At 37.4% G+C, this 11,861-nt stretch overlaps 1 protein-coding gene across 1 annotated transcript in view; it reads right to left on the bottom strand.

Moving 5' to 3' along the window:
- Positions 1 to 383: 383 nt before the first annotated feature.
- The window catches only part of Mroh9 (maestro heat like repeat family member 9), a 55,676-nt gene continuing 44,198 nt past the window's right edge, over positions 384 to 11,861 (bottom strand). Inside the window, exons 17-21 of the mRNA XM_036201959.1 lie at positions 7,101 to 7,253; positions 6,871 to 6,987; positions 6,196 to 6,298; positions 2,439 to 2,501; positions 384 to 694 (exon numbers count right to left, since the gene is read on the bottom strand). Of these exons, the coding sequence (XP_036057852.1) occupies positions 384 to 694; positions 2,439 to 2,501; positions 6,196 to 6,298; positions 6,871 to 6,987; positions 7,101 to 7,253 (747 nt within the window). The remainder of the gene's footprint in view (positions 695 to 2,438; positions 2,502 to 6,195; positions 6,299 to 6,870; positions 6,988 to 7,100; positions 7,254 to 11,861) is intronic.

Genomic DNA, 11,861 nt, shown 5'->3' with positions numbered 1-11,861 from the left:
TCTGGCAAGTGTTCACTGATTTTTTTTTAACATCAGATGCCAGGCACTGTGCATTCTAGAGCATACATCAAGGTGTAAGATAAGATGGGTGCTTCCAATTAAATTTAGTTCTGGGAGAAAGAAGGAGGAAATAATTTTAGAACAATCTCATAAACACAATGGGAGAGATTTTCAGCCAGGGTGTTAAGACAAAATGAAAGCAGTGCCTACCCACTTGTGGCCAAGAAAGCATAAAAATGCACCCCAGGCTTCTCAGTGCTGCAGGGAAGGGGTTTTCTCATCGTCAGACAGGTGGTAGACTGCTCAGATTTATATATTTTAATAATTATAAGGGTTGGTGATAACTTAGCATTCCTCAGAAAAGGATTAAGCATAGACTGAGGTTACTGAGAGGCAAAAGAAACTCGTTTCTCTTGAAAGAGATATTCAGGTTTCTCCTCAGCAAGGTTCTCCAGGTTATCTTTAACCTTTATTTCTGTGAAGTCTTCTGGAATGCTCTCCTCAAGGGATTTAATATTGGCCAAGTCATAAATAAGCTTCAGTTTTTTGGTATGGAACATCATACCCCATCTTCGAAAGGTTTGTTTGATGGTTGAAGAGGCTATTCTATAGGCTATTTCTTTAAAAATTTTACGGGTTTTTTCTGCCAACAACTTGATCACAGGATCTTCATCCCGGGCCACTCGTTCAACAACTGTAACAGCAGAGGGGTCCTTAGTTCAAGGTCTCTCCGACTCCAAGAACATTAAGTCTAAGCTCCCACTTTTCACCAAGTTGCTCTCCCCCATTTTCTCCACCTGCAACTCTTCCCTACCCCTGTCCTTACTTGACTAATGAGATCTACTAAAGAAAAACAAAAATGGTTACCAAATTTATGGCATACTTGAGTGCCAAGCATTCAGCTCAGTATCATAAGAAGAGATTCATGTGTTGGTGATAGTCATGTGAAACACTGGAATAAGTCCAAGGGCTTATCAATAGAAAATTGATTAAAATTAAGGTTATTATAAAATAAAATAGCACATGTATTTTAATGTAATGAGTCAATGCATATTCATTGTCATGAAAAAAAAAAGCTTATGATAAACAGCCTTGAATTTGTGGCCATTCCTCAGATTCAACCTTCCAAATGCTGGGACTACAGGGTAAGCCATATTATTTTCTTTTATTTCTTTGGATAAAAGAACAAGAATGAAAAAGGATGTTTTAGAAAAGAAAAGGAGAGAAAGACAAGAGGAAAGAGAGAAGAGAAAGATCTTAAGGGTTAAGGGGGAAGTACAGTGCTTGACATTCAGTAGCTAGTCAGGAGTGTTGAATGAATGAAAGTGACTGACTGGATGAAGGAGAGATAATGATGCACCAAGTGGGCACAACTCTTTGTGGCAACTGGACCGCCCTGGTGGGAGACACTGACAAGGAAGGCAACTACATGAATACAGTGTGGAAGTTCATGGGAAGTCCTTGAACTTCCAGCCATGTTGTTGTGAACCTGAAATTTCTCTGGACAATAGTAGACTTTATAAAGTCAGACAGACGATGGACGGACGGGAGGGAGGGAGGGAGGGAGGAAGGGAGGGAGGGAGGGAGGGAGGAAGGAAGGAAGGGAGGGAGGAAGGGAGGAAGGAAGGAAGGAAAAGAGGAACAGACAGCTCTCCTAGCTATTTTCTTTAAAAAAAAAAAAACTTTTAGATTTATTTCTTGTATTTTATATCTATGAATTGTTGGCCTGAGTGTATGTACGTGCAGCACATGTGTGCCTGGTCCTGGCAGAAGTTAGACTAGGGTGTTAGATTCCCTAGAAATGGTGTTGTGGATGGCTGTGGGACACCACATGCATGCTGGTAGTTGAAGTTTGGTCCTCTGCAGGAACAAGTGCTTCCAACTGCTGAGCCAGCTCTCCAGCCCTGCCCCCAAGCTATTTTCTGATAAGACAGTAGAGAGATGCTAAGATAGAGTAATGCCCAGTACCTGAGCCCTTTGGAGGAATAACAACATTACCCTTCTTTATTCCCCGCCTGAATGTAATATATTTTAATATTCACTAAAATGTAAAATCTATGAGGAATGAGCCAGCTTTATTTATTAGGGTAACCCACAAGTACATGGTGCTGTCTGTCACACAGGACATGTTGGAACAAATATTTGTAGGATATGTAAGTGAATGACTCCTGAATTTCCAATAATTTCTTAAGGCTCTGGCATGATAATTAGATTTCAGACAATAAATGGGATAAATTTGGGGAATGAAACAGGGACAGTAATAGAGAATAGGGAGAGGGAAAAAAACAAATGCCCTTAACCTAGTCCCTCTCCTGATTTTCCTATCCATAAACCCACCACCACCCAATTTCCATCCTCTTAACTATATAGAACTCTCATTCATCTAGAATCAAAATAGTGAATTTATTTGCACCTATACACAAAGAACTCAATCTTACCCTCAATCATGACATCAACTTCTTCTCTGAGTAGTAAATGTGCTCCGGATTTCCCCAAGTACCCTATGTATAAGGTATAAGCAAAGTCAGGCCAAAATAAACTATTAAATACATTTCTGTTGTTATCTAGCTAGATCACAGATTCTCCTTAAACTATCTTTTAGTGACTTCAAATAATTATTATTTAATGAAAAATTAAAATGTGTATGCAAAATGTCTATAAAGTGAACATGCCTTAGCTACCATGTAGGTTCATATCCCAGAAGACTTCTACAAGCTCTTTGCAATTTCCTTCTCCATATTTCAGAATGTATTTTTGGGCTCTACTACCTTCATTCAACATATTTTTTATGAGATGTGTCTATGTTCCTTCCTACAGAAATAGCTCCCGTAGTGCCATTTTTACATGCAGAGTAGAGATTCCTTGAAACGCAGCCTGGCTATCAACTCATTTTGTTTACATATCACTTACTGTTTACTGCTCTAGTTGGTGGTGAGACCTGAGAGAATGGAGCCATGGACTAAAGTCTCATGTAATAGTCAACTTTGTTCAAAGTATCACACAAGCTAAGAAGAGTCACAGGAGTGAAGTGTACAATTACAAGGTCAAACTACAAGTGGCAGGCCAGCTGTACATGGCAGGCAAGCCTCAAGTGGCAAAATGTGTATCTCCATAGAGGCGTATAAATAAATATAAATATTGTTGTTGTAATGAATAATCTGAAGTAAATGTCCTCTGATCCACTACATATTGGAGGGGCACAAAAGCATTAAACTAATTAGCAATAATTCCATGCTTTTGGAGAAACTGAGGTCATAAAACTCTTGTCTTGGTTTCTTGGAGTTTTCTTAGAAGCACTCAGTATTCCCCTCACAGGACTCCACCTTTTAGTGGTATAACCACATATAAGTTGCCCATATTCCAGCATTACTTCCTACCCATGCTCATTTAGGCAACCCTATTTCAACTATCTCACATGTTAAAGGCCTGAAAAATAGGAGGGGAGTTGTTGGGGAAAAGGCTTTCAGTGAGAGAGAGAGAGAGAGAGAGAGAGAGAGAGAGAGAGAGAGAGAGAGAGAGAGAGATGAGGCAACAGAGAGCAAGGAGAATAAACTTCATTATGTATGTGCAGGAAACTGTCAAATAAAAAATAGAGCTCAGTGGACAAGTACTTGCCTATCATGATACCCAGAACCATAAGTAATAACAGCAACAATAAAAGAATCCCTCATTCTTCATTTTAATGAGTATTCCAAATTCCAAATTGTCCTTCTTAGGAAAGGTAGTAATTCATAGCATCTTTGTGATGAAAAATCATTTCCATTTTCCTGTAACAGGATCAGACCTACCGAGCACATACCAGTAAAACAGTTGGGGCTCCAACTTCCTAGATGCCTATCAACTGATCAATAAATAATGAAAATGTGGTACATTTATACAATGAAATATGATTCAGCTGCAAAGAAAAATACAGTTGTGATATTTGCAGGTAAATGGATGGAGCTAGAGACACTCATCCTTTGAGAGGTAACTCAGACCCAGGACAACAAACATAGTATAGGTTTTTCTCCTATGTGTAGATGTTAGCTCTTATGCTTTAGATACGTGTGTTCAATTTATAATATCCACAGAGGTTAGGTAGCTAGTAAGCGTACACCAGTATATCAATTGATATATGTATAGGTTAAAAAAAAAGCATTGGGACTTTAAATCTTATTTGTTCTTTCTTACAATGGAATTTATACTCCACTCATTGTTAACATTTCATTTTCTTCAGTAATGTTCATAAGTAGTCTTCATGTGTGCATGGACTTCAAAGTATTTTTGTCCCTCCTTGTTCTCTCAGTCCACCCTCCCTTCTTTTCTTCCCCATTTTGTTCTCTCTCATCTTTACTTCTTTTCCAGCTCTCTCCTTCTACCCCCACCTCCTTTTCTCCCTCTCTCCTTCCCTCCCATTTCTTCCTTAATCATTATGGTAGTTTGAATATAATCTCATAGAAAGTGGCACTCTTAGGAGTGGGTGTGGCCTCGCTGGAGTGGGTGTGGCCTCGCTGGAGTGGGTGTGGCCTTGTTGGAGGAAGTGTGCCAAGATGGGGGTGGGCTTTTAGGTCGGTCTCTTTTGCTCCAGCTTTACTCAGTGTGACAGATCACTTTCTATTGCCTTCTGATTAAGATGTATCCAATACCATGTCTGCCTGCATGCATGCCATGATTATACTGGACTGAACCTCTGGAGAGAAAGGCAGCAATCAATCAAATGTTTTCCTTTATAAGAGTTCCTGTGATCGTGGTGTCTCTTCACTGCAATAAAAACCCTAAGACAATACTTTTCTTTCCTTATTTCTTTTTTACCCATTATAGATGGTATCTTTTGTTTTTGTATATTTCCACCATTGATCTATAAGACTTGTGAGATTTAAACTACATTTTAAATTAAAATATATATATGAACAATGTGATATATATTCTGAAGCATCACAGTAAGATGGACACTGATCTCTCTTGTGTGACCTTTGTTCTTGTGGATGATTGGCTTATCACTACTAACAGTGCAGATTTTCTCATTTGTTGGTTACAGTTGTTTTCCTTTTCTGTGATGGTTATGTATCTTTCCTCACACTTGTCCTCTATGCTGTAAAATCTTACTTTCATGGTCTTTGCTTCTGTTATCAAATACATTCTGTATATTTTTAGGTACATTCAATCTTTATTTTAAAGTTTTAGGTTCATAGAATTATTTATTGTGAGTCTCATCTGTTTGGTAAAAATACATTTTCTATATTTTTTTTCTAATCTATTTTCTGTTTTTACCTTGAAGTACCTCTATAGAAAAAATGATGCTGCCCTTTTATGAGAAAGTTATATTTTTGGGATTCCATAGTTGGGTGTTATAGACAGAGATGGGAAGCTCAAGGAGGTTAGTCAGGAGATTGTATTGATTAGAAATAAAGTTATCACAGAACTCTGTCTGTCTCTGATTCTGTCTCCATGTCTTGGCTTCATTCTGTTTCTCTCTCTCCTCTCTCTCTCTCTCTCTCTCTCTCTCTCTCTCTCTCTCTCTCTGCTCTGTGAACACCACAGATCAGAAGCCTAATGCTAATCATGGTACAGTCGGTTACGTATTTTGACTGTCTAGATGCTCTACAGTGTGATATGACCATGAATTTTCTCATTCCTTTCTGTTCTTGATAGTCTAGTTTAGGGTCCCAATAGGACAAGGGGAGACCTATCACCAAATTGGGAATTCCAGACTCTAACACTTAGAGTGTCACAAGGAAAACCACCACTACCATTGGTCAGATTTGCCCAAGGTGAAAACTGTCATCGCCTCTGAGTGTCTTTCTGGGCACATTTTATTTCTAAACTTTACTGGACCAGATATCTCTCTTATTTGTTGTAGTTTGTTGTTACAGGTGTTCAAGTTGTATTGAACATGATGTTCATATGAAGTTTTAAATCACTCTTGTTATTTAGATAGTGATTTTACGCAGTAGGGGAGAATAATATTACATTCTAAAATTTTATTATCCATCTTGTTGAACACATTATATGTAATAATTGGTCAGACAGATATACCTACTTTGTGTTGTAAAATAGAACTTTATTTCAATCACACATATTAACCATGTTCATCATATTTATCACCATGACAGGTATTGTCAATCATAAAAACTTGTAAATATTTTAATGAATAATTTGGCTTGAGCCCTATTTTATACATTCAAAGACAAATTAAGAAAAATTAAGTTTATTTACCTACTAATATAGTGGCTCCTTTCTTCAGAAATGTTCGGGAGCTCCACAGGAACCCTAAGGTACCAGATATTAAATCCGTAATGTAACTTTCATAAGAAGAAAGCTGGGAATAAAACAGTAAAATTACTCTCTTAATTGTTGACAAAGCATATTTGCTTCCTCTAGAGAAAATTCAAAGTAAGAGACCTTAATTACTTAGTTGCTAGTATGAAATTAAGACCAGTTTAAAACTTGGAGATTTGTCTGTGTGGAACTCTACTCCTCTGGCTGCTGGCAAGAACTATTCTATCATATTATCCCTGAACCCAGCATTGTTTTTCCAACTGTAATTAGCATCCTCTCATTCCCACTTATTTACCCTTATTCATACTGGGTTTCAAAAGACCAGCTCATGAGGTTATGGCAAAATAATTCCAGTTTTTCTTGGGTGATGTGGAGTGTTTTACTCAAGTTTGTATCTACCCACAGGTCAAAATAAGAGGAAGAAAATGGAATGATCAATGTTAAGAGTGTGAAAAATTTCTCTTTCTTTCATTTAAAGCTCTTACTATAAATATAAATATTATCTTTTCTTCACATTCTTTCTACAAGGTCCTTCTTTTCACCCAGTCATCGCTCACCACTTGTGTAACCTTGAAGTTGTGCTTATGAGAGTTAAAGCAGATGGCTACTTACAATGTTGTTGCAGATGCTGAGAACCACTGACTCAAAACAGTAGTTTTCCTCTTTGAGCAGATGTGATATTGACCACTTTAGTTGTGAGAAGCAGATAGTTAATGTATATCTGCAAGCCTGAGAGAAAGAAAAGATCAGTCAGGCTTGATTTGCTGTTACATAAAACATTCTGCTGGGCTTAATTGAGAGAAATAAGATTATATCAGAAATTTAAGCAAAAAGGCTCTTACATTCACAATTCGTGTTTCGTTAGACTCCAGAAACAGGATCAGGGGCACGAGACTTCCCACGATCACATGGTTTAGCATTCGTTTGTATTGCATCATATCCAGAAGTAACTGACCAAAGTGTCGAATGGCCATGCATTGAATGTCACTATTAACCTGGACCATGCACACAAGTAAAGATTAAGATTTCAGTTGAGCCTATCAATGCTACTTTCTTAAATGGTAGTATATATGTATGGTATGTATACATACTTACATAACTATCATTTTTAGTATAGATTGGGCTTGTTAGAGCTTCTTTTTGTGATAAGATTTGACTAACCCAATAGCCAAGATATAAGTGCCCATTAATAGGTGAATGAACACACAAATAATTTGAGACATAATAAAAAAAAAGATTATCACTGCGACAGTATGGCTAAATCAGGAGGACATTACACTGAGTGGACTCGGCCAGTTATAAAAAGGAATGTTTCCTGATCTCACTTACTTTGCCTTAAACTTAAACTTATAGGAACAGATCCTCAGGTATTGTAGGATATTTTGATCACACTCTGAAATTCCTGAGACTGTTGATAAAGTTTACTTTGAATCAGAGGGCAGAGCTAGCTACTAGCTGATCAAATTAGCCATAGAGGTTTTGGAGGACTGAGGACATATGCAGAGACACTGGAAGTAGTGAGGGGTTTAGAAAGATTCTTGGCCCTTTTTGAATCAAAGGAGAAAGAGAGGATGTCACTAGTTGTTTATCCTCTGCTTCTCTGATCATTCAGGTTCTTACCCTGATATCTGACTCTCAAGTTTTTATTGATAAAGAATAATTAAATAAATGCTTAATTTGGCATACAATATGGGGCATATGCATCTCTGGTATGGCTGGCTTTTCCTCCCTCCCCTCAGGTCCTCTATGCAAGTCTGGAGTTTTCCCATTGCAGCCTCTCTATGGCAGGTTCTAGCTGCTGCCCCATCCTGGCCCTAAACACCATAGGTGGCTGGGCCCCAAATGCCACTGGAGTTAGCTGCCCACCATCAGCCAGCTCTGTCATTCAGGCAGCCCCATGCCCTCACTTCCCACCCCATTCTTCCACAGATCCCCTTAGGTCAGCTTTTCAGGCAGCTGGTTCCCTCTCCCCATGGGTTGTGGGCTTCCCCTCAACTCCCTCTTTGGGCCATTGTCATTGTAGGTGGGTTGCCTTAATACTCACTCAGGCTTTTACTGCTACTGCTACTGCTACTGCCACAGCCACACACTCTCAGCCCCTAGGTACAGGGGAGCAGCTGCAGCTGGCCTTGGCCAGGTTGTGCATTCTCTGCCCAGCCATGTGGCACATCACCAGCCAGTCTTAGACTTCACTGTCATTATCAGCACATCTGGTGAGATACCTGGGAATTCTTAAAAGGGGAATTAATCTAAAAAAAAAAAAAAGCTTTTTTTTTGCCCATGTTAAGAATGGGGCACAATATTAAGATGCAGTGAATTAGGTTTCTGTATGGGTCCACAATGGAAGGTTTGAAAATAAAAAAAAAAAGATGAAGGGATAATCAACTTAGTTGGGATTGACATACTGTTGATTGTAATAATTATCAAATTTGTAATTCATGTTCTATAATTAAAAATGTGGCTTGACATTGGTGCCAAATATAAAAAATTGACTGATAAGATACATTCCTTAGAAAGACCTGCTAATGAAACTAAGAAAAATATTCACACATACACACAGAGGAGTTTAGGGCAGAACTTACTTCACCATTGTATTATGAAACTGAAGATGAGTGGCCCAAGGTTATTTAGAAAACCAACCTTAATTTATCCAGTTACCATTTAAGAACAACAATCAGATGATAGGCATCTCCAAAGCTATTAAGAAGTTACCTGGGACACTGTAAAAATGTTAGATTTGAAGAGATTTAAGGAAGCAGTAGTTTCATATGTTATGTGTTCACCTTTTGTGAAGCAGATGTTAAATTCATAGGCTACTCAAAACAGAATTATTCTACAAGATTGGAAATATTGAGCTACAACAATATTGGAAGCTGGTCCTCAGTTACAATGGAAAACATGGTGGAGAGAGGAAGCAAGGGTTATAGAACAATGAAGTAGGGCTAGAGGTATCAAAATTTCTCAAGATTAGCTCCTCAGTAAAGGTCATTTACAAATGCTGATTTGTAAAGACAGATTACATTTTATGACCACATCTTGGCTTTATATGGTATAGCAGCTTTGAATTCTTGGGACAGGGTTGAAGAATCAGGAAAGAGGACTGAGTCATTTACTAAAATTATACAAGGCCCAAAAGAAGTCTTCACTGAATTTTTTTTTACACTGAAGATTGACTTCAGCTATAAATAGAATGATATCAGATCCAGAAGTTGGACAAATATTAATTAAATCTTTGGCTTTGGAAATACTAATTCAGAATGCAAAATGTTGACTAGACTTTTAAAAGCAAGATCTGCATCAATAGATAAGTGGATTAGAAATACAGCTGATATTGGATCTCATAGTTTTAATGATAGTAGGACAGGAGAAGTGATTTATAAACATTTTAAGAAAAATCAAAAGGCAAGAAATTTTAATTGTGATAAAATAGGTCATCTGAAAAGGGACTGTAGGCAAGGTAGTCCTAGAAACAATGTTTTTTCTAGAGATTACCCAAACATAAGGCCCCAGACTTCTGGAATATGTAGAAGGTGTGGCAAAGACCAGCACTGTACTAATGAATGCAGATAAACATGGGACAGGCAAGGTAACCCTTTGCCATCAGGAAATGCAGGCCCCTCACAGGCCCCCATGTCAAATTTGGTTCAATCATTCCCTGTTAGCATTGGAGAAATTCCTCCACAAAGCAATGAAAAGACTTAATGCTTGTTTTAAAAATATACTGCTCAGGATGACATAATAGCATCAGTAGATAAAACCAAATTTTCAGGAGAGACAATAAAACAAGTATTTTGGCAAACTTCTATAAATAATCAAAGATCAAAGCTAAAAATACAAATAAGTGCATTGAAGGTTACTAGATACAGACATGAATGTAACAATAATCTTGGCATCCAGATTGGCCTCTTCAGGAGATAAATATTCAGCTTTTAGGGATTGGAACTTTATCTCATGTAAAACAAAGTGCATAGGGCCAGAAGGACAAATAGGAAAATTAAACCATATGTGGCTAACATAGCAATGAATTTATGGGGATGTGATTTGTTACAACAATGGAAAACCCAGGTTAACATTCCTTCAATCTTAGAAACAAACCATAAGCTAACATATGCTTCTGAGAAAAATATTAAAAAGTATTATAAAGGACAGTCACTGACCATTAAGGTATTACATAAGCAGAGCACAACAGCTGATGATCTTTCAAAGGTACCAACAGCCCTACCTTTAATATGGTTAACTGACAGATCTGTCTGAGTGGAACTATGGCCTTTGACATCAGAAAAATTACAGGTCTTAGAACAGCTGATACAGGAGCATCAAAATGCTCAATATATTGAAGTCCTTGGAATTCTCCTATATTTGTCATTAAAAAGAAATCTGGGAAATGAAAATGGTAACATATCTAAAAGTTATTAATAAGGTAATCCAACCAATGGGCTCTTTACATCCTATAATTCTCTTGCCTTCTTTATGACCTAAAGGATGGTCTATTATAGTGATTGGTTTAAAAGACTGCCTTTTTACTACACATTTACAAGAATAGGGTAGAGAAAAATCTACCTTCACAGTGCCTACTTATAAAAATTTCCAGCTTGCTAAAGATATCAGTGGAAAATTCTTTCACAAGGGATGTTAAGCAGCCCCATCTTGTGTCAATATTTTGTACAACAGCTGTTGGAAATAATTTGCAAACAGTTTGCTCAGTCTATATGTATTATATCTTACTAGCTGATTCAGATTCAGATACTCTAGAAAAAAATTTTGAAGAGGTAAAGAAAATTTTGCCTTTTGGGGGATTACAAGTTGCTCCTGAAAAAATACAAAAAGGAGATTCTATTAATTACCAAGGATATAAGATAGGTTTACAAAACATTCAACCATAGACAGCACAAAGCAGGAGAGATCAATTACAAATTTCTAATAATTTTTAAAAATTGCTGGGAGATATTAACTGGCTATACCCCACAGTTGGATTGACAATTCAACAACTAAGTTATTTATTTTAAACCTTACAAGGTGGTAAGGACTTGAATAGTGCAAGAAAATTACCAGCAGAGGCTGAAAGAGGACTAGCTTTGATAGAAAAGAAATTACAGGATACACATGTGGATTGCTTGGATCCAGAGCTTGATTGTATCCTGATCATACTATCTTCTATGAATTTTCCTGAGGCTATGGTTCTGCAGAACTGGTACCTTTACATGCTCTAGCAGGTCATATATGTGGTAGATGTTGGGATAGGCCAACTCAAATGCCTGGATGTGGGTCTAGGTGGTAGGTGGTCATTCCAGGACACTGAGATCACTCCCCTCAGGTGAGGGGCAGAACCAGTACTTTTTTTTTTTAATGCCAAGACCATGCTATTTTAGCTGTGTAGTGTAAGTTGAAATAAAGGATAGTGATAATATCAACAGCTTTAAAAAAATGGTTCAGGACAATTTTGGCTATTCTGGGTTGTTTGTGTTTTCATGTGTAATTTAAGATGATTTTAAAAAAATTCTATGAACAATTATGCTGGAATTTTGTCAGAATGTCAAGGATTACGAATAATGTTGACAAATGTTATTGTGGATGTGAGAAAAGGGGAGCATTTATTTTCTGCT

The sequence above is a fragment of the Onychomys torridus genome, chromosome 11, assembly GCF_903995425.1.
Source record: "Onychomys torridus chromosome 11, mOncTor1.1, whole genome shotgun sequence".
NCBI classification, from domain to species: domain Eukaryota; kingdom Metazoa; phylum Chordata; class Mammalia; order Rodentia; family Cricetidae; genus Onychomys; species Onychomys torridus.
Note: the sequence above shows the minus strand (reverse complement) of the source record. Positions and strands in the feature narration are given on the sequence as shown.